The sequence below is a fragment of the Meleagris gallopavo genome, chromosome 22 (assembly GCF_905368555.1).
Source record: "Meleagris gallopavo chromosome 22, MGAL_WU_HG_1.1, whole genome shotgun sequence".
Lineage (NCBI taxonomy): Eukaryota > Metazoa > Chordata > Aves > Galliformes > Phasianidae > Meleagris > Meleagris gallopavo.
In genome coordinates, this window is record NC_139425.1 from 5087888 (window position 1) to 5108699 (window position 20812).

General features: G+C 55.5%; 1 protein-coding gene across 2 annotated transcripts; it reads right to left on the bottom strand.

The window, feature by feature from the left end:
- Positions 1 to 221: 221 nt before the first annotated feature.
- EMILIN3 (elastin microfibril interfacer 3) lies at positions 222 to 8449 on the bottom strand. 2 transcript variants are annotated; one of them, XM_019622169.2, is made up of 4 exons: positions 8155 to 8449; positions 6505 to 6627; positions 5013 to 5260; positions 222 to 4446 (listed from the first exon to the last, which is right to left on the bottom strand). In XM_019622169.2, the coding sequence occupies exons 1-4, from the start codon at positions 8334 to 8336 to the stop codon at positions 2555 to 2557; spliced, it is 2445 nt and encodes an 814-aa protein (XP_019477714.1). In that variant the 5' UTR covers positions 8337 to 8449; the 3' UTR covers positions 222 to 2554. The 2 variants fall into 2 exon arrangements, with proteins under 2 accessions (XP_019477714.1, XP_085097913.1); XM_085241787.1 differs by having other exon boundaries at positions 5833 to 6627; positions 8155 to 8178.
- Positions 8450 to 20812: the final 12363 nt, after the last annotated feature.

Consider the following 20812-nt stretch of genomic DNA (forward strand, 5'->3'; position numbering starts at 1 on the left):
CACTGCAGCCCCGTGCAGTACAAGGCAGGAGCACTGCTGGGCTCCTTCCTCTGCTCTGCATCCAGCAGATGCTGTGTGAGTGTGAACCACTTCCTGCTACTCTGATTCCCTCTCTTCCTGTCTAAATAGCTTCAGCGTTTAACTTGAGCTCCCTGTCTTAACACAAGCCGGGTGTTATGCTTCTCTCTTTTCATAAAGCCACAGAAGTCATTTTGATACTGGAAACCTCAGCAAGAAATATTTTATTTTTCCTTTCCAGTACAAACAGTCTTTCAGCTTTTAACATCTGAACAATGTACAAGGTTTCAAAAACAATAAAACACAGCCTTTTAGCAGTACCTATAGCCAGCTGCCTCGGAAAGCTGCCCAGCACAAAACAACTGCATGGGCACCATCTCCTTCCCTCTCTGCAAGAAAAAAAAAATGCCCTATTTTACACCAATTCCTTTCATTTTTAAACACTGATAGCTGAGAACTGAAATACAAACTATCTTCAAGTGACTAGTCAGGAATAGTCCAAACATAGCACCGTGTTCAGGAAGGTCAGACTTCTTCCTTGTCCTGGTTCAGTCAGTGCCAGCGCTGGCTCTGTGTTGCAGGAAGCTGTTCTGCTGCTTTCTGCCCCAGCCCTGGCTGCTTCGCTTGGCAGAGGTGAGCCTGGGGCTGGGTTTTCTCTTTGGTTGCTGCAGCCCTTTTGGGGCCTGGGGCAGGGTGCTCCTGCAGGACAAGGACCTGGCCCATCACAAAGGGCTGCCTTGAGCTCCCTGCCCTCTGCTGGGGAGAAGAAAGGAGTTTGTGCTATTTAAGAGCAGGTTTCTTGGGATACCCCAAAGTGGCTGGATTTTGCTCCTCAGCTGGAGCAGGTTCTCAATCATCGAAGCTGCAGCTGGGCACAGTGCTCACCATTCCCATCGTGCAGAGGGTGACCTGCAGAGGCACAGAGTGGGAGCTGGGCTGGAAGGGCCCATGAGCTGCAACACTGAGCTGAGCTCTGCTATAAAGTGCCAGAGTTGGTGGGGCGGAGGCTCTTTAATCTCCTCTTCATTCTTCTACTGTTTTAATATCCCTGGTGGCTGAGCAGCAGTGTGTCCATGCAACCCCGGGAAAGGTGGGCACCCGCTCCATGGGGCCAGGTTGGCACTGCTCGGCGCACACTGATCTTCTCCAGTCATTGTGGGAAAGCAGGATGACACTGGGTACATCACTTTGGTTTTCATACCACCTCCAGCCCTGCGCTGGCCCAAGAGCACAGCTCAGCCTACCTCCAGGCCTGAGCTCAGGAGAGGTCTTCTCAAGGTGCCTCCTCTGTCTCTGGGGTCTCTGAATCCTCAGCATCCCCATGGACCCGAGAGATCCCAAAGCAGAAGCAGGCTCCTGCTCCAGGATGGGGAAACCCACAAGCAGGTGTGCCCTCATGCTCACGTCCTGGAGCAGCTGCACCTTGCCTGCCCTGGGATGAGATGAGGAAATCACGTTCACAGTTTAAGCAATAAAACAGGAGAGAACCAGAGCTGGAGGGCAGGAGGCTGCTCCACGCCTGGCTTTGTCTCTTCTGAGATCTACGCACACGTGTCTTTGGGAAAGGCACAAGTTTTTCCATAACCCTTTGCATCAGTGCCAGGTGGAACCAGACAGAAAAGTACATTAGGATTGCAAACCACAGCAGCACTAAGAGAGCACGTGGGCTCATGCAAATGCTGCTAGGACTGGCGAGAGGTGCTCTATGCAGCTCTTCAGAGTACAGCAAGGGAAACGGGGGCAGCAAAAGAAAGCTTTGCAAAGGGATGAGCGGATTGTTCAAAAATATATATACACATACCATATATATATATATATATATATATATATATATATATATATATGCATGTGTTTTCTTAATGCATATCCTCATATGCTCCATAAGGCATGTGCGTTTGCATGGAGAAGGCAGCAGCAGAAATGGATTTACCTTCTGCATGGAGGGCTGCCGGCCTGAGGAGGGGAGTGCAGCTCCCCAGGGCTGTGCGAGTACGTGTTGGCTTTGAAATCCACAGTTCTTGCAGTGAGTTGTTCTCTGGAAGGAGCCCTGGCTCTGTTCAGTCCCTGGATGAAGATGCAGGTGGTCTTTAGGTCAGAGAATTTCTGTTCCTCAACTGATGACTACAGGGTTTTATTCTTCAACAAGCAACCAATCCACAAAAAATATAAAATAAAATTAAAAAAAAATAAAAAAAATAACAAACAAAATAAACCGTCCCGCCTCCAGCTTCCTCCTGAATTGTCCTTCTGGGGTCATCAGCCCTCAGCCCACGCATCACCCCCGGCCATGTGCCGGTACCTGCTGCTGCAGGGGCTGCACAGCTGCTGCACAGCAAGGCAAGCACCAAAATCAACACAATTTTTTAAAAAAATTTTAAAAAAATAATAAAAGGGAGGGGATGAAGGAGAGGGTGTAGCAGCTTTTAATTTATCTTTCCATTTAAAAAAAAATATTTAAAAAAAGGAAAAAAAAAAGTTGTCACATTGGAGTCTGTGTGATATAAGTTAAGCGAGGAAGCAGCGCGCTTTGGCAGGGCTAATGCTTCCCGCCCGCCCGCTCCTCCAGGTGGCCGAGCTGCTCCGCCAGCTCCAAGACCTTGGCTTGGCAGTCGAGCAGGTTGTCCTTCAGCCCCGTTATTTCCTGAGAGTGGGCAGCCAGCGTCCCATTGAGGCGGTCCATGCGGTCCCACAGGCCGCCCGCGTGTTTCTCCAGCTCTCCCCTCACTCCATCCAGGCTCCCCAGCACAGCCCCCAGCCGGCCGCAGGCTCCCTCCACCCTTGCCACGCGCTCGTCGAAGTGCGCGACGTCGCGCTGCAGGCCGCGGGCAGCGCTGCGGCAGGAGCTGAGCTCACCGGCAATGCGCGCCTTCAGGCGCTCCAGGTCGCCCTTCAGGTTGAGCACGCGGCGGTTGCTGAAGAAGAGCTGGGAGCCGTGGTCGCTGACTTTCTCCTGGATGGAGTGCACCTCGTCCTCGATCTTCCGCTCGTGCTCGTCCAGCGAGGAGTTGACGTGCGTCACGGTGTCCGAGTACTGCGAGACGGAGTCCTTGAGCCCCGTCAGGGATTTGCTGACGGTGTTCAGGTTGATCTTCAACAAGGTGATCTCCCCCTGCAGAGCCCCCGCCGCCTCCTCCTCGATGCGCCGCTGGATCTCCAGGATGGTGGCGTTCAGCTTGCGCAGCAGCTCCGAGGTGCTGTCCATGCGGAGCAGCAGGTCCTGGTTCTTGTTCTGGCAGTCCTCGATCTCCGTCCGGAAGGTCTCCACGTCTTTGGAGGCAGAGCTGCAGCCCGACAAACAGGTGCTCTCCAGCGTGACCAGGCGGTTCTGCAGCACCTCCAGCTTCTCATCCGTGCGTTTCCTCATGCTGGCGAGCTCCCCCTCCAGCACGGGCACCACCGCCCCATCCATACCCACGGGAGCACTGACGTTGTTCAGCTCCCCTACGATGCTCATGAACCTGTCCTCCAGGGTCTGCATTTTATCTTCGAAGGCCGTCCTCATGCCGTCCACTTCTGCCACCACCGTGCCTCTCATGTTGTCCTCCATGCTGGAGCAGCAGCTCCCTGTTTCTCTCTCTGTCGCGTTCAGCCTGGCCTCAAGGTCCTCAAAGCGCCCTTCAAAGAGGTTCCCAAGGGTGATGGTGGAGATCTCTCCATCCATCCGCGAGTGCAAGTTCTTCTGCGACTCAGAGATGCTGTGCAGGCCCTTCTCCAGGATGTTCATGCGGTCAGTGAGGTAGTCCAGGCTGCTGCAGCAGCTCTCCACCACCGTCAGCCCTTGGATCTGGGTCTCCAGCTGGGAAATCTCTTTCTTGATCTCCAGCTCCTTTCCATCCAGAGTCTGCTGCAGCCGCAGGTTGGCAGCTTTCTCCTGCTCGCACTGCTGCTGCACCTCCTGGATGCGGAAATCACAGGCGGTCTGGATCTTGCCCAGCTGCTTCTCAAAGCCATCAAGCAGCTCCCCACGCAGGCTGCCCAGCCGTTCAGCCACGTACTCCTCCAGCAGCTCCATGGAAGTGAGGGGTGATGGCCGGGCCGCCTCCAGCAGGTGCTTGAGCTGTCCATCGTGCTCCAGCACCATGCCACGAACCTCATGCAGTAGATCCGCCTTGGATTTCAGCACGTCGCTCACCTCCGCCACTTTGGTCAGGATCTCTCCAACAGGTGGATACGAAGCGACATCAGCCTTGTCTGCCACATCCACCAGGCCGTCAGGAATGATGCCAAAGCCCACGGAGGAGTCAGGCGTGCCGGGGCTGTGCATCAGCGAGCCGATCATCTTGGTGGTGTCCTCCTGGATGGCCAAGCGCAGGCGGTCCCCCAGCCCACTCACCAGCACGTGCAGGCTGTCATAGGCCTGGGCCAGGCGCCGCACCTCCTCTTCCAGCCGCTCCAGACGGTCCCCAACCAGGCCAGGCAGCTTCCTGCCTGCAGGAGACAGAGGAGACGGTCAGGGCTGTGTGCTCTAGCCCTTTTCATCACCTCATAGAGCAGGTTGGGCTGGAAGGGGTCATCTAGTCCCAACCCTTCTCCTTTCTGATATCAGCTCCCACCTGCCTCTTGTTTTCTCAGCCAAACATCACCCTCAGTCTCCCTCCTTTCACCTACTATCTCTACTCAATTTGATGGGGAAAACCTGCTTGCTTCCAGGGACGGTAATTCTACCACCTCCCCGGGCAGCCTGTGTCAATGCATCATCAATTCTTCCTAGTATCTAAGCTGAACCGCCCCAGCACAATTTGAGGCCATTTCCTCTCGTCTTATCATAAGCTTTAAAACAATGAGGTACAACAATTTTGAAGCCACACATTTTGAAATGTAGCAAATAAGAAAAGTGATCCTCAAAGCAATGAGAGGTCAGGCATCTGGACACAAAGGTCACCACCCAAGGTCTGCCAGACTGATGCCCTGTGCTGGAACACGAAGCTGGGAGCTTTGTGACCAAGACCAGTGGTGCAGCAATGTGGGAACCCAAAGCAAGAGCAAGATCTCACCATATTGATTCTTCTTTGGTCCTGCAAACAGGTCAGGGTGGCTCTTCGGATGGGGAGGCACTCTGGGGAGTGGGAACATCTTTGGCCCAGGGGGCATTTTGGGGCCAGGGTGCTGGGGCATCAGGCCAGGCTGGTCAGTGGGGCTGTCGTGGCAGCCTTCTCCCATGAAGCCTGGGCAGCATCTCCAGGCCAGCTCAGTCACTGTCTTGTAGCCAATCTTGTACCTGGGTCTGAAGAAGGTGCGATACCTTTCCAGGAGAAGGGAGGGAAAGGAAAGGCAGTTTAGAGAGGCAACCTCTGCTCTAAGTAAGAGAGAAGAGTAGGGTCATAGGTCCTCTTGGGTGTAAGGAGATCCTGGCTGACACCCAGAGAGCACAGCCCACCCACTCCCACTCACTGCATCAATGCTCAGTGCAGCACCAGCAACAACTGCCCAAGAACACAGCTCATAAACAAGCACTCCAAAAGCATCACCCAGCCTTCCCAGGACTGGACTATGCAGTGTAATAGCAGGTGCCACTGTACTATGTGGAGAGGGGTTTTTTTGTTAATGAGGCAGAGGTTGATTTTTATTTATTATCATTTTTTTAAAACATTGGATTCTTGATGCTAGCTTGGAAAAAAACAGCAGCAAGTGTATTGCTCTGGTCCCCAAACAGATGACCACTGTGACAGATGTTAAACAGTTGGGCAAATTCCAACACAGAGCAGCACAAGTAGGAATGATGGAAGTGACACCAAAGCCTTTGTGAGCTCCATACCACTCCCCACACGTGCATCCCACAGGGCTGGACAGTGAGGGGCAGAGCAGTGTTCTCACCTGTCTCATGGGGCAGCCCCTGTCTGAGCACTGCAACTGTCCCCACAACATCCCCAGTGTCCCCATCCAGGCTGCAACTTCTGCAGCAGGAGTCACAGGGAGAAGTCAGCTCGCAGCAAGGGGAGAGGAGGAGAAAGAAAACCCAAATCCCCCATTATTTGAATCATTTTAATGTTTTCCAGCATCAGTTTCCCAAAGACACAGGACAGTTTCAAACATCTTTGGAAAATAAGCTCTTCTTTCCACTGTTCCTCTTCCTGTAAGCTGCCAAGTTGTGGTCCTTTCTTCCTTCTACCCACAGGTTCCAGGGCCAGCAGTAGAGCAGAATGCTGCTGTGACAGCCACCACTAGTGGCATGAAGCAAGGACACCAGCAGGCAGGCTACTTCCCCACGCCTGGCTCCCAGGGCAGCCCCTTCCAGCCCTGCTTTCCTGGTGCTCCTAATCCCAGCAGGGGCAGGGAGGATATGGGAGCATGGCATTCCCACTGCACAGCATCCCTGCCCAGGGGTGAGCACAAAGCCCCACAGTCTGCCCTGCTTCAGCATAACATTTAGGAGGTAGCAGAGAGTTTTGGAAGTATTTTCCCACAGCAGCAGCCCTCAGTTTGCTCTGCTTCCCCCTCCCCTCAAGGAAGGGTAGCCTTCCAGCCCCTTCGTGTCCCCATACTCACAGCACTTTCCCCGGGCACTTGGGGCCCCAGCTGCACTTGTGGTACTCAGCTTTGACGTAGCTCTCAGCACCATCCTGCAGCACACAGGTGACATTGCGCTGCACCACATAGGCACAATAGCTCCTGGGGGGGAAAGCACAGCAATGTAGTGTCACCTCCCGCCCCAGGGGCACAGCATGACAGCCCACAGTCACCTGGAGCTGCGCTCAGCAAGACAAGCTATGGGGACAAGGAGAACACTCTCAGAAACGGGTCTTCTGGGAATCATCAGCCCTAAAGAAATTTCTTCAGGTTCCTCAGAGCAGCAGTGCAAGGAGCAGAGCCTCTTCCCTTCTGCCACCATGACCACAGCTGAGTGCCAATGGGTAACACCAGCTCCAGAGCAAGGGAGGGACAGCTGGAAGGAAGGATGCAGGAGTCCTACTGGACAGATGGAGGCCAAGGCTGCTCTGCTGGAGGCAGGCTGCCAGCCGCAGCAGATGGATGCAGTCCATGAGGGCAGACAGTGGGGACGTGTGGTGAGGCAAGGGCTGAGGGAAGGGACACAGCAGATGGCAGAGCGGGAGAAGAAGAGGGTAGAGGCAGCAATGGAGGGTCAGCAGGACAGAGCAGATGGGCCTGAGTGAGCTGCTGGATCAGGGAGGTATTTGGCAAGGCAGGAGGACACAGTGCAACCTCTTCTTCCCAACCCCTCTCCAAGGGCTCTCCATGCATGTCTCCTGGGATAACCACAGCAATTCCCATCATTCCAGCCTCAGTGAGAGGCTGCCAGGCCCCGGGCATGCACAAGGCTCAGCACTGCAGATCGCTGCTCCAGGGTGAGTCATTCATTTATCCATGTGCGGGGCTACTTGAGAACTAAGGCCAGCAACTTTTCTTAGCTGGATGAAAGGGAGATCATGTGTGCATGTGGAAATTTAGAATCACTCTCACCCATAAATCCAGGATTTGCTTTTAAACATCTCCAACCTCCTCTTTAATTAAGGTAGTAGCCAACACAGGCAGATCTGCTAGCCACTGCTGATGAACTGTGCACACTTGTGGCTGCTTGGGTTGGGATGTCTCTGGCTCACTCCTCTTTGCAGAAACCCCTTTCTTTCCTCACCCACCTGTGGCTAGCAGCTTTATAGCTGCAGCTTGATGTTTTAAGGGTGAGCAGCTGGAAAATGTTACAGGGTTTGGAAAGCTCTCACTGGCACTGCCAGTATTGTTCATTTCAAATGTTACTTTACTCATTTCAGCTTGTTTGTAACACCAGTCCCCCCCCCCCTTTTTCAGATGGGCCAGATACAAAACTGCTCTATTAAACAAGCACAGAGAGCCTCCCACCAGGGCATAACACCCTTTTTGCCGGGGAATGGAAAAGCACATCGAACACGCAAAGCCCGCATTCCTCTTTCGCCTGAGCTTTCCAGGTTACTTAACAGCACATCTCAGCCCCAGTCAGCCCCATACACAGGGATACACAGAGGCACACAGCCCCGTCCGCACTCCCTGCTGGCCCGATCCCACCCGACACCACAGCTCTCACGTCCCTACGGGACCCGCACGTACATTCTGGTCCCTTTCGGGACACAACCGCCTCCCCCCAGCCCAGCACCGCCGGTGCCCGTCTCACGATGCCCGACGGCCGCGCACAGGATCGCTTACTTGTGCTTGCCCACGGGTTTGCCGAGCTGCGGGCTGGAGCCGGTCGTGTAGAGGTTGTACCTGCCGCCGTAGGGCAAAGGGGCGGCGGGGGGGTAGAAGGTACCTTTGGCATCGGCGAGGGCCAGCAGCATCCCCAGGGAGAAGCAGGCGAGCAGAGCTCCGCGGCACAGCTCCCGCCGCATGGTCCCGAGCCCGGCGGAACGCGGGGCGGAACGGGGACGAGGTGGCCGCGGGCTCCGCTGCGGAGGGGCCTGAGCTGAGCTGAGCTGAGCTGAGCTCCTGCCCTGCCCTGCCCTGCCCTGCCCTGCCCTGCCCTGCCCTGCCCTGCCCTGCCCTGCCCTGCCCTGCCCTGCCCTGCCCGCCGGCACACGCTGCTCCGCCGCCCGCCCGACCCCTTTTGTAGGGCGGCGGCAGGGGCGGGCCGCGCTCCTCCCCCGGCCCTCCCCCGGCCCCCGACCCCCGGCCCCGCGGGCGGGGAGACAAAGCCGAGCCCCCCCGCCCCCAGGAGCCCCGCGCTGCCGGGCGGATGGAGCCGCGTGTCCCTGCGGGTGGGATGGGACTCCGAGCCCCCGCGGCCCCGCAGCCGCCGCTTCTGCCCCCACCGCCCCGCTGCCGTCTGCGGGCGTTTGCCCCCGCGGGCAGCAGGTGCAGCGGCGCGGAGCCGGGCAGTGTGCGGAGCTGCGGGGCGCCGTCCGGAGCTCTGGGGGAGGCTACGGGAGCCCCTTGGCCCGAGACAGCCTTTGCTGTTCCGATCGCACCAGCATCCAGTTCGCTCAGGACCGGTGAACCCAGCACGTGGGTTTTTCAGAAAGAGAAAGAGAGTTCCAGAGCCGGCATCGTCCCTCCCGGCGATGATTCACCTTCGGTTCCAGGCTCCCCGTTTGTTTCACCAGGTACCCAGATGTGCAGCCCAGGGGTGCGGCTGCATGGCAGGGCTGCACTGGGACCCTTTGCCTGCAGAGCAGCAGCTTCTCTCGGTATTTTACGAAAGCCGGCCCTGCTCTTCTACCCCTCATGAGATCCTCGTTATCCCACAGCAACAGATCCCTGCGGTGCCCTGACACCACACCATTAACCACGGGGCTGTGGGAGCCAGCACTTCCCTGACCTCAGGGTGTGCCGCTGCCATCGGGGGGGGGGGTGTGAGAGAAGAAAGCCGTTGTCCCAGGCGGCCGGAATATGCAGGAGGGACAGTCTATGCAGTGCTCTGTAATAACAAATACAAGCCTACCGAGCCTGCATGGCTTAGTGCTGGATGCCAAAGCTGAGAAGTAACCTTGCATACAGCCTTAATTTTTTTTCCCTGTGTGCAGGGAGCACAATCCAGTTTTAATAACAGTGTGCTGCATGTGCGTGTCTGAGGCCTCAGGAAAAAACATCTGCTGCCACTTCACGGTTTCTGCAGCCCCTGGCCCTGCTTGCCGGGGCCCGGGCTGGACGTGGCAGAGCAGCCAGGAGGCTGCTTGGTTCTCAGCAGCCTGCTCCCATGGAAAGGAGGTGTGAGTCCCCATGTCTGTAGGCACCTATTGGTCTGTCCGTCCCTGGTGTCCGATCCCATTTCTGAAATGTTGGGTCACTTGCTGCCGGATCTCATAGCAAGGTCCTCGAGGGAATAAATTCCTGTATGTTGTTCCATTCTCTAATTGTTTTGTGGGGAAAAAAAAAAAAAAAAAAGCATCTGGGTAGAGCTGAGAGAGCCAAGCTTTGGTCCCAACTGAGGAAATGGATTCAGCCTCCAACTCACTCTATTATAAGACATCAAAGAATACAAACAGGAGAGAGGCCATACAGATACCAGGGGATGTGCAGTGGGGCCTGGCATTGGGAGCTGTGCCCATTGGTGCCACTGTGAGGATCACTGCATCCAGCAGTGCCCAGCAATAGGAGCACAGGAGCACATATCCCATGGGCAGTGGTTGCCCACTCTGCTCCAGGGCAGGCAGGGTGGCAGGGCCAATTTCACAAGTGGATGACACCGAACAGTGACTCATTCTGCTTCATGTGGTTTTTAATTAACACTTGCATGGCCCCATCAGCCAAATAATTGCCTCTCTTCATGGGTCAGCAAGTCAACAGCTCCAACCCCCATTACCACCTCGGTACAATGCTTGGTGGCTGCACCTCACACTTCCCTGCAGACCCACATTGAGGTTGAAGGATTCCAGGCTTCTCCAGGGCTAATGCAGCACTGCTCCCATCCCCATCCTTTGGCTCTGTCCATCCTCATCCTCAGCCACCATGGTGTGGTGAGGTGCAATGGTGGAACACAGCTGCCCTCTGTGCTGCCAAAGGGACAGGAGCACGTCCTCAGCAAGAGGAATTTGAGCTGGGCATTAATAAAAGAGATATTCTAGTAGTAAAATTAATATAGCCCTGGAGGAGACTATATTGAGCCATCTGGAGATCTTAAAGGAAAGGTTAGATTGAAAAAATAGTCTGTGCGGATCAATTTGGAGTAGGGAAGTGGACTGGATGTCTTCCCAAGAGCTCCCCCAGGCTGAGTTTTTCAGAGTACAAATTCATTTCCCAAAATGGCAAGGCCAGAGAGCAGCCCAATTTAGAGGTCAAGCAGGGCGTGATTCCCACGGATCGAAACTCTCTCTTTGCATTGGCAGCGGCCAAGGCCTTTTCCCCTGGCTGTGGGTCTGTGTCTGTGGGAGGGGCAGACTTCTGAAGCCAGTTTTCCCAGAGGCACATCCAGCAGGATCCGGGATGGCACTGCAGCCACCCTGCAGCACTGTCCCCAGCCAGGGGGTCTGGGAGCTCCCACTGCTCCCTGAACTCACTTCTGCCACACCGCAGCTCCCAGTGCACGGGCTGAGGATGGCGATGGACCAGGCATGAGCCACAGCTCCTGTTGGTCGGTTTGAAGGGGTCTTATGGACACAGGGGCTGGGCTGGTGCTCACTGGAGGAGCTTCTCCGTGGGGTGGGGGCAGCAGGGGCTGCAGAGGTCGTTGTGCTCTGAGAACAAGAGCCCTTTCTTCGTGGGAAAGGGCAGGGCCACAAAGCGCTCGGCCGGCCTTATCTCTGGCTTTGAAAGCCACACGCTGATCATTTGTCAAGATTAGCGCGTGCGGTAGAAGGGATGGAGCTGTTCCAAATCCATGCTCAAATCTCTTCCTCGGGCTCGCGGCCATTCATAAAAATGCCAGAGCAGCGTCGGCAGCACACGCTGGGGCTGGGGAGGGGTCAGCCATGGGTTACAGAGCTCTGCTGGGGGCACACAGGTTGCCCTGTTGGTGTCCTTCCTCCAGCAGGGCTGGCTGCATGGACTTTGCGAGGGCGAGAGGCAGGGGGGAGATCCCGTGGGTGGGACAGGGGTGATGGGTCTAGAAAAGACTTTCCCAGCCTCTTCCATCCCAACACATTATCCCGAGGTCTGGAGCAACCGAGGAGCTCTGACTTTGGGAAATTGCATGGCCATGGGGCTGTAGGGTGTGCTTAGGAAGGCTCTGCCAAAGGGGTTCTGCCATATCCTCAATGAGGTCTGCAGCAGAAGGCAGCCTTGTGAGCTAGCCAAATAATTCCATCCCTTCCATGCTGCTGCAGGGGTTCAGAGGATTTTGGGTGGTCCTTTCCATCTCTCCCACACAATGCTTTTGCCTAAAGACTGTTACCAGTGTGGGAAATGTTTGACTAGAAGTGGCAAGAGTGGCAGCATGGTGTTTTGGTTTAAGGAAATGCTGCAAACCAATGAATCTGATCGCTTCTCCAGGGCTTGGCTGGGTCCTGTGCTGAGAGCGGATGTGCTCTGCAGAGCTGTGCCTCCGGCTCTTGGGAAGGTCCATGTTCCTCCTTGGCAGCGCACTCAGCTGGGCCATCTCCTGCCTTTCCTTTAGCTGATGGCAGCAGCCCAGGGACTTTGCCATAAAGCCCTGCTCGATGACCTCACTGCTGCACATGGTGGAAGAAAAACACCACAGGAGCGGAAAGAAAATACTTTTCCTTTGAGACCTGGGGAATAATGAAGGACACTAGTATGAACTGACCCTTTTGCTGTCATTTAGAAGCCGGTGCCAAGGCACAGCAGAGCTAATTATGACCTTCAAGCCCTCTCTATGACCATCCTGCAGAGCCCAGGGGCTGTTCGGCATCTCACCTACAGGAACTGGAGCTGAAAGGCAGTTTGGTGGGTGTGCTGAGCCCAGAATGTGATGGTCCCCCCACTGCCCTTAGCCCTGCCCCGTCCTCTGAGCCGACCCAGCATCACGCTTGCAGCGTGTGCAGTGAGAGCAGCCATCAATAACAGGCAGTGCTCTCTGCACGCGCGAAGGAGAGGGGAAGAGCGTAACCGATACCTGCTGGGCTGCCTCCAGCCCTGCTCGGCACTGGGACCACGCAGCCGAGCCTTGGCTGCTCCGCTTCCCTTTGCAAGCAGCTGTTCTTGCAGCCCTGCGCCTGCCCTTGGCCTTCCTCACTGTTTTGCTGCTCTTATTCTCACGCGCTCGCCAAAGTCCCACTGACCCACCACCAAAAAAACAAGAGGAGGAGAACTCGATATCTGCTGCAAGTGAAATAGCTCGGGTTCGGGCTTGGAGGGCTTCCCGAACTCTCAAGGAATTTCCTGAACTTAGGAATCTGCCAAACATTGGGATCTGCCTCAATGGGCTGCGGATATTTTCAGAGCACACGCTGCGGTGCTGTTCTGGGGCAGTGCTCTATCGGAGCGGGTCAGGAAGGGCAGAAGGAAAGCCCCTCTGCCCGTGGGAGCATGAGGCTATATTCCATGTCCTCGTGCCTTTATTTTGGGATGAAGGAGAGGTTTGGTTCTGAAATCCCACATGGCTTCTCTATGCCAGATCCAGGCTGTGCTGCAGCCCTCGTGCCAACATGGAAACTTTGGTGTAGTTATAACACTGCGTGTCAGCGGTTCACATGCTGACCTGAAAGCAAAGGCACAGCCCCAGACTGACCAAAATCCTCTTTCACAAAAACAGTGCTGAGACATTTGCAGCAGAAGGCAGCGCTGCTTGCAGTGGGAGCTCGACACGTGTGTGTTTATTGCACAGATTTCGAGAGCAAACAAACTTCTGGGTGGGAAGAGCACAGCCCTTCCCCTTAGAACAAACTCAAATGAAATTCCTCAACTTTTCTTTTTTTTTTTTTTCCTTCCCCAAATTAATGCTGGCTGGATTTCCACCAGGACCTTTTCAACCAGCTTTAATCTGTGAAATCAACACTGAGTCAGGAAATGCTGACGCTGGCTCTGACTGCAGCTCGGCCAAAGCTGTTCTCCTATTTTTGGGGGCAGCTGGCAAGAGAAGAAACCTCCTGGAGGAGACCTGTCCTGACCTCCCCTGCTGCCCAGAGGAGCTTTGTCATCTCTTGATGCTTGATCTCAGCCACGGGAAATCAGTGGTCCCACTGGGTGGTGTGTGATGCTGGAGTGTGGGGCAGCTTTTCCATGGCTTTCAGCAGGATTTGGGTCAGGCTGGTGAGACCAGATCCTCTGAGCACTGGGGAAGATGCCATTCCCAAGTGGGTCAGGATGGAGCCTTTTGGACCAGGTCTGGCACCAAGAAGCCTGGAGCATTGGGTGAGGTCCCTCACTCATGAGATCTCCAGCCCTGACAGTGGGGCTGGGGCTGAGCCTGCTCCTGAATGACCACGGTGCCCCCCAGCCCTCCACATGTCACCTCTCCCTCAGCACCTCTCTGTGGCACAGTGAAAGTGCTGCCCGTGAGCGGAAGGAAAAGAAAACCCAGCGAGCACAGAGGGGGAAATCGCCGCTGCAAAGCAAGCAGCGCGTTTAAAGGAGTGTTTGTCTGGGGTTTGTTTAGTTATCCTCTAGGTAATTTTACAGCTGAGAGGCTGGGGCTGTTCAGGCAATGGCCAAAACAATATCCCCACTGTGTGAGCCGCCCGCACGGCTCGGTGCTGCCTGGGGGAGTAGTTCCTTCTGCCGGCCACAGCCCAAAGCCCCATGGAGGACGTCCCGTAATTAAGATGTTGCTTGGAACGAGCAAGTCACCCGGCTGTCAGCTTGAATAAACCTCTGGGGGTGAGGGGGGAGGAAGGGGCTTTGCTGGAAAAGCGCAGTCACAGTGTCTCTCTCTGCAGCGCTGGCATGGGACCAGGGTGCCTCTGGATGATGCTGGGGGGAGGTGAGCGGGATGCTCCCTGGGTCCCCATTTCCCAGCGGCAGCAAGGTTTGGGTGCCCTGCGTGGAGTTTGGGATTTGTCTGCCCTGCCAGGACAGGGACGAGGGAACGGGGTCCTGTAGCCCTCCTTACAGTGGAGATGTGCACTAGTGCCCCCAGAATGGGTTTTCCCCTTACCCTGAGACCCCCGCACAAGCACTCCTGCCTCTTCCCAAAGCCTCCCTCAGCCCAAGCTGGGAACACAGGGGCCTGAGCCTTACAGCACTACGTGCAAACAACTCACATCAGCTCCCAGCCCTGTTCCCAAGAGTCACAGCACTCCCGCTCGCAGCCAGGATGCCGATATTTCACGCAGACATGGCGAGGAACCAGCACTGCTTCCCATTCGCGAGGGGTGGCTGCGAAACAACGCGGGGATCTGTCACAGCATATACGCGGCATCTGTGCAAATTGGCCTGACTGCCTAAATAATGCTGCACATATTTATAAACTGTGAGATGTAACGTTTTTTCCTGTTTACTTTTCGGTTGAATTCCTCGCTCATGGAAATGAGAGCTGCAGCGCGGCGGCGAGACACGGCCATTGTATGGGGCGGACACTGTACAAACTGTCCTAGAAACTTCTGCCAAAATGCCAGGCCCTATCAGCCCTAATCTGTGGCCCCTTCCCACACCCTCCCAAACCCCTCCAGCTTGCTGCATAGAGCCGAACCCAGCTGGGGCTGCACAACGTGCCCAGATTGCCATCAGGTTGGGGCTCACAGCGGATTGGGGTGCCAGGAGGGGCAGGTTCCTTCACTCCGCTCTTTATTTGGTGTTTTTGGACAAAACCATCTTGTTTTGACAGCTGCGGTGCTCACAAGAGATGCAGCGCTTGTGGGGGTTTGGGATGGAGCGTTCGGGTACCTGTGGGGTGAGGGATGCTTGCAGAATGGCTGTGTGAGCACCACGCTGCCTGCATCAGTGCAGAGGGAGGCTCTGCCCAGCCCTGCTGCCAGCGGGGCCATCAGCCACCCTGGAATGGGCTGGGACCGGCTGGAGCCAGGGTTAGCACATCTGCTGGGGAAGGAAGGGAAAGGAAATGAGAAGGGAGAGGAGATTTTAAACATGGAAAGTGAAATTTGAAACCCATTCTGTGGCTGCTCAGAGGCCACATGTGAGGCTGGGGCTGCCCAGGTGGGCTTCCAGCGAGGGGGCTCCCGGTGTGGACAGAGGGCAGGGTACCCCAGCAGGGCTGAGCCAAGCTGACCACTGTGCCATAGGGCTCCTTCAGCTCCCAGGTCGTGCTCCAGGGCATGAGAATGAGCTGTGCCTGGGTGCAGCCAGCAGCAAAGGAGTGCAGCACCCTGTGAGGGGCTCAGCAGCCCTCCCCACACCTCCCTAATCTCTTCTGCAATGCGCTTATACCTCTGACCTCCCCAGTGCCCCGAAGGATGGATGTCACAGTGAATTGTGCCTGTTCATGAGGCTGGCAGCAATGGGGAGCCCTGTGAGTGTTGGGAGTCACAAAGGATGGAGAGGGACTGTGGGACTGGGGATTGCCTAAGGATTAGGGATTCCTGTGCGCAGTGCCGTACGGCTTTGCACTACTTTGTCACGGGGACACTGTGAGGACATCACAGAGACATCACCGGTGGCAGCCACAGTCCCTGTCCGTGCTAGTGCACGGCTCTGCTGGCACGGTGCCCAAGGCAAGGTTTGGGGAAGCAGCACTTGCAGTTTTAGCTGTCAGCAAGCAACAACTGGGTTGTGGATGTGACCCAACAGAGGGCTCTACTGCTTGCCTTGGCACAACCTGCCTCCCCTGCAGCTCAGGGGCAGTGTGGTTGCAGGGCCATACATCCTTAGCAGCATCACCCAAAGCCCATTTACCTTTGCTTTCCCAATGCTGCGCTCTGGGCAGTGCGCAAACACATTCAACCCCAAGCAGGGGCAGCTAGAGAAGGTCAGGCATGGAGCATCCCTCTCCTCCTGGCAATGTCCCTCCCAGAGCTGTCATGCCAGGGACATTCGTGGAGAGGACAGGACAGGGCTCTCTGGGTGCTCCCCATGTTTTGGAGGCCCTGATGCCCTGCAGCCCTGCACCAGGCCTTGGGTTGACAGGGAGAAAGTCAGCACAGCCCCACTCCCCATGAAACCAGATCTATTTCCTGGGATTACGCACAGCACCTTAAAGAAAATATTTACAGAATTTACATTCACATCCCGTCCGCCCTCCTCTCCGGGGGCTCTCTGTGCCGCCCTCCTGCCTGTGCTCCATCCCCCCGTATCCCCAGCCCTGCCACAATGCCCGCCTTTGTGCGAGAACAATGTTTGCTCTCCATCGAGGATGGGGGGATTGGAAATGAAAAGGGGCTGCCCCCCTCCTCACCCCAGCCCCACGCTGCACTCGGCAGCAGCAGGAGAAAGAGGAATTCCTGCAGGAATGCTGATGGCCGGGGATAAATATTCATGTGCTGGGACAGAGGGAGGAAAGAGAACAGTTTCCTAAAAAATCCCAGCATCTAAATATAGGCAGCACTCGGGCACCTCGCTGTGGGAAGGGAAAACTGCACCCCTGCCAATGCTGCTCCTCTCTATGGGCACAAGGAGGGCTGCTCCATGCCCTCTGCCTGCTCCCGGTGAGGGGGACCATGTCAGTGCTCCCCATCCCTGGTGCATCCCCAGGGCTCCGTCTGGAGACCTGCATGTTGCAGGGAGCTCTGTGGCACCCTGGCTCCAGCTGAACTGCAAGAGCATGGAAAGGCGCTGCTGCCTCCTGGGAGTGGCATGGCCAAATGGTTCCAAAGGGGGAGAAGAGAGAGAGGGAGAAAACATTTGTTTTAATGCAGTGCCAAAGCAAGAACTCCTCACCCCTAGGACCCCTGTGTGGCTGATCTGTTCAGACAGCACATCCCCTTCCCCTACATATCAGAGGCTCAGAAGAGACACCCGTCGGGACATTTGTCCCTAACAGAGGGGATTTGTGCCCAGGGACACACAACGTGCTGCATCTGTGCTGCAGGCAGGAGCTCTGCGCACACACAGTGGGAGCACACAGCGATCCATCCTGTTGTCCCTGCATTCCTACCCCAATGGATGTATCCACCCTCTTCCTTCCCACTCACAAATGCTTTCCTCGCCTCATTTCCAGATGCTGAAAGACAGGTGGGTCATGCAGTGGTCCCACAGCCAGACCCACAGCCGGACTCACAGCCAGACCCTGCTGCCTGGGCTCTATTGCTCATCTCCAGGCGATACCCACACTGCAACCATTGCCCAGCCAGGGCTCCATGCACAGGGACAGCACAGCCCCATGTCACCACACAGGGCTGTGGGTGGTCTGTGTGACACACTGTGACCCCTGGCTTTTGCTCCCAAACCAAGGAAAACAAACGAGCCATGGTGTGGTTTTGCAATCCCTGATGCTGAGCCCCCATGCTCTCCCCAGAGGAGGAGGCAGGAGCTCAGCACATTGCTGCACTCCAGCAGCCCCAAACACACCTCAAACTGTAGGAGAGGCTGCAGTGCTGCAAATTGCAGAGAACCCATGCTGGTGGAGAGCAGGATTGGGTTAAAGGGTAGAGAGAAGGGTAGAGAGAGCCTTTCTCTGGGAAAGCAAAGAGGATTAAAAACTGTGATCTCCACATCATGCTTTATTATTATTATTATTATTATTACTATTATTATTAAAATCAGGAAACCTAACTGCACAATTTGCAGTGACTTCCAGCTGCCTCTGTAGAGCCAAGCTCCCCCCACCAGACAGGCTGCCACTGATCCTCCTGCCCCATGGCCATGCTGCCCTCCCACACCTGCCATGCCACGCTCTGCTCCTAGCAGGGGCTCACATCTGAGCCAGGTAAGGATGCAGCCGGGTCCACAATCCCCTCCCAGGGAGCCGCTGAGCCCTTGTTTGCTTTGGAAAATGAAAACCATGCACAGCCTGCGGCTGGGAGCAGGTGGGGGTAAGCGCCGGGGCTGCCTGGAGGTGATGGCCTGGGGGGTTCTAATGCAGCCTGGGGTTGCAGCGCTTGCAGCAGGAGAGCAGCACCATGTTCCTGTTTGCAAAGCACAAACCCATGCAGCTCTGCCCTCTTCTGCTTTGCGCAGGGGATCCACGCTGCTCTGTCCTTCCTCAGGACAGCACTGCTCCATTGCTCCATTGCTCCAGGACGTGGGGACCGGGAGAGAGCATCACCAGCCCCAGGGGCAGCCCACAGTCTCCCTGAGGTTGTGGCAATGGTGGTAGGGGCCCAAGGTCCAGAGCTCCCAGATGGGAGAGAGCAGGATCCCAGTGCTGTGCCCGCAGCTGTGCCGGGGGATTTGGTGCACTCTTACCGAGAAGGGCTCCAGCGTAGCTCTGCTCCCACAAGCGCACACCACTGCTCCGCTCGGTCCTGCAGATCCCAGCAGTGCTGGAGCAGGGCTGGAAGAAGCGTGGCTCCGACATACATCTCTCCAGTGGATCTCAGACCCAGACGTCCAGCTCTGCTGCCAGCAGCCCAGCTCGTTACCAATAGCACAGCTTCCCAGAGAGGACCAAGAGGAAGGAGGGCACGGAGCAACCTGGCAATGCGGTGTCCAGCAGGATGCAGGGGGTGGATGGATGCTGAGCCCTGGGGCTGTGCATCCTGCAGGAGCATCGCTACCATCCCACATCAGGACATGCCGTCCCCAAGCAGCCTGTTCCTGGCCCGTCAGCACCACAGCCCTCACACCATGGCCAGCAGACCATGCAAGCACCCCTCAAATGCAGGAGGACTGCTGTGTTCAGCCTCATATATAAGGAAAAATATGTATATTTTCCATATGCACAAGAAAGAGTCCCTGAAAGCCAAAAGGATGCAACTATCAATAAATTATAACTTGGATAATATTTTTTACCATCACTAAATAAATCAGGCCTTATTTTCCCCCTATGTCCACAGATTTAATGGCAGCAATGTTGCCCTTGGTGCTCATAAAACTCCAACCTCTTGCCGTAGGGCCTCCCAGACAATTTGTCATTTGGCCTTTACTTGTTTGCTTTAAAATTAGCTGGTCTGGACATGGAATAGCCCAGGAGCTAGGAGATCCAGCAACCATAAGCTCCCAGCTGTGCGTGTTTCTCCTAGGGGTGCTCATACTGGCTGGAAGGAGTGCAAGGAGGTCTGGGGGGTGAGAGAAGGGGCAGAGATCACAAGTGGCATTTTCCATCTGGGCTGTAAGATCACCTTCCCTATCTCCACGTCTCTCTTTCTTCCCTTCTTTTCTTTCCCCGCTACAGTCACCGCAGCACTCCAGCTGCCATCAACCATACTCCGCTCCTCGCCGCCGTGAGCATGTCAGGAGCTGACCCCTTCTCATAGGTGTAAACACTGCCTTGTTAAAAGGGGATAATTACAGGGGCTGGCCAACCCCGCTGTGAAATCAGAGCAACAGAGCCCTGCTGGGCTCCCGGCCGTGCAGACCTTGGAGCCGGCGCTCTGTGGAAAGCAGCCAAAGCCTCACCGTGTGTCCGTGCAAAGTTAACTTCACCGAGGTGATTTATACACCCAGACCACAGCTGCGGCCCCAGGACCTCTGCACCACACCATGGCCCCAGGGTCCTGTTGGGAATCCTGACCCATGGCCATGACCCACACCTGTGCCGCGGATTCGGTCTGGGCTGTGTTGCAGGGTTTGTCGTTGTCTGCGTGCATCCCAGGATCGCTGCCCCACGTGTTTATTCCTCCAGCAAGGAGGACCTCATAACTCAGAGACTCCTGACAATGTATATATATTGAAATCTCATAAGAGTAATGACCATATCCAATGATATTTTGCTCTCATCTGGCCAACATAAACAATGCTCTGGTCTTACCGAATTGCATTGGGTCATCCTGAATAATTAAGCTCGCATGTTCCATTTATTACCTTGAAAATCCTTTTCTCATTCTACTATATACATATAGATATATTCAAATGCAATATGTTTAAATGAAAACCAGATCTGGCTTGGAAGGAATTTGAAATATGAGGATGAGAATACAAGAAGCAGCAAAAAAAAGCCCTCGGCTAACAGGGAAAGGCAAGGCTCTGGGGACAGGGAGACAGGGAAGATTGGAGTGAGCTGCCCATAAGGCCAGGCTGCTGGCATGAGCAGCGGCATAGAACCACTATGAGCAACATGGCAACAATGGGCAACGTGGGCAGCGTGGGCAACATGAGCAATATTTGCCAACATGGACAAAGGAGGAAGACCCAACCCATGCTCTGCCTGACAACAGCACTGCGCTCAGGTCACCATCCATGACAAGTGTCCTTCAGCAGGATGTCACCCAGGGCCATGGATGGTCACCAAGAGCCAGCACACAGCCACTCGCAGGTGACATGGGGTTCTGGTGGGGACCAGTCAGGGATATTTGGGGCTGGCGAGGAGGTGGTCGGTATGTGGGAAGTTCTCCCCATGCTTCTGGCCAGCACCACCAAGTGCTTCACTTGCATGAGCACTGAGAGTAAAACCAAAATGACATTCATTAGATGTTTTAAGGGGTGTTCAGGCATGTAATCCTGCTGGAATGAGGCAGCCATAACAAGTTACTGTAGTTATTGA

What these genes read in the sequence shown, in the direction of transcription:
- EMILIN3 (XM_019622169.2), bottom strand. Translation starts at nt 8,336, where the DNA reads ATGCGGCGGGAGCTGTGCCGCGGAGCTCTGCTCGCCTGCTTCTCCCTG. An exon ending in AAACCCGTGGGCAAGCACAA is followed by an intron (nt 6,628 to 8,154) that starts GTAAGCGATCCT and finishes TTTCCCCCCCAG; the next exon opens with GAGCTATTGTGCCTATGTGG. An exon ending in AAGTGCCCGGGGAAAGTGCT is followed by an intron (nt 5,261 to 6,504) that starts GTGAGTATGGGG and finishes TCTCCTGGAAAG; the next exon opens with GTATCGCACCTTCTTCAGAC.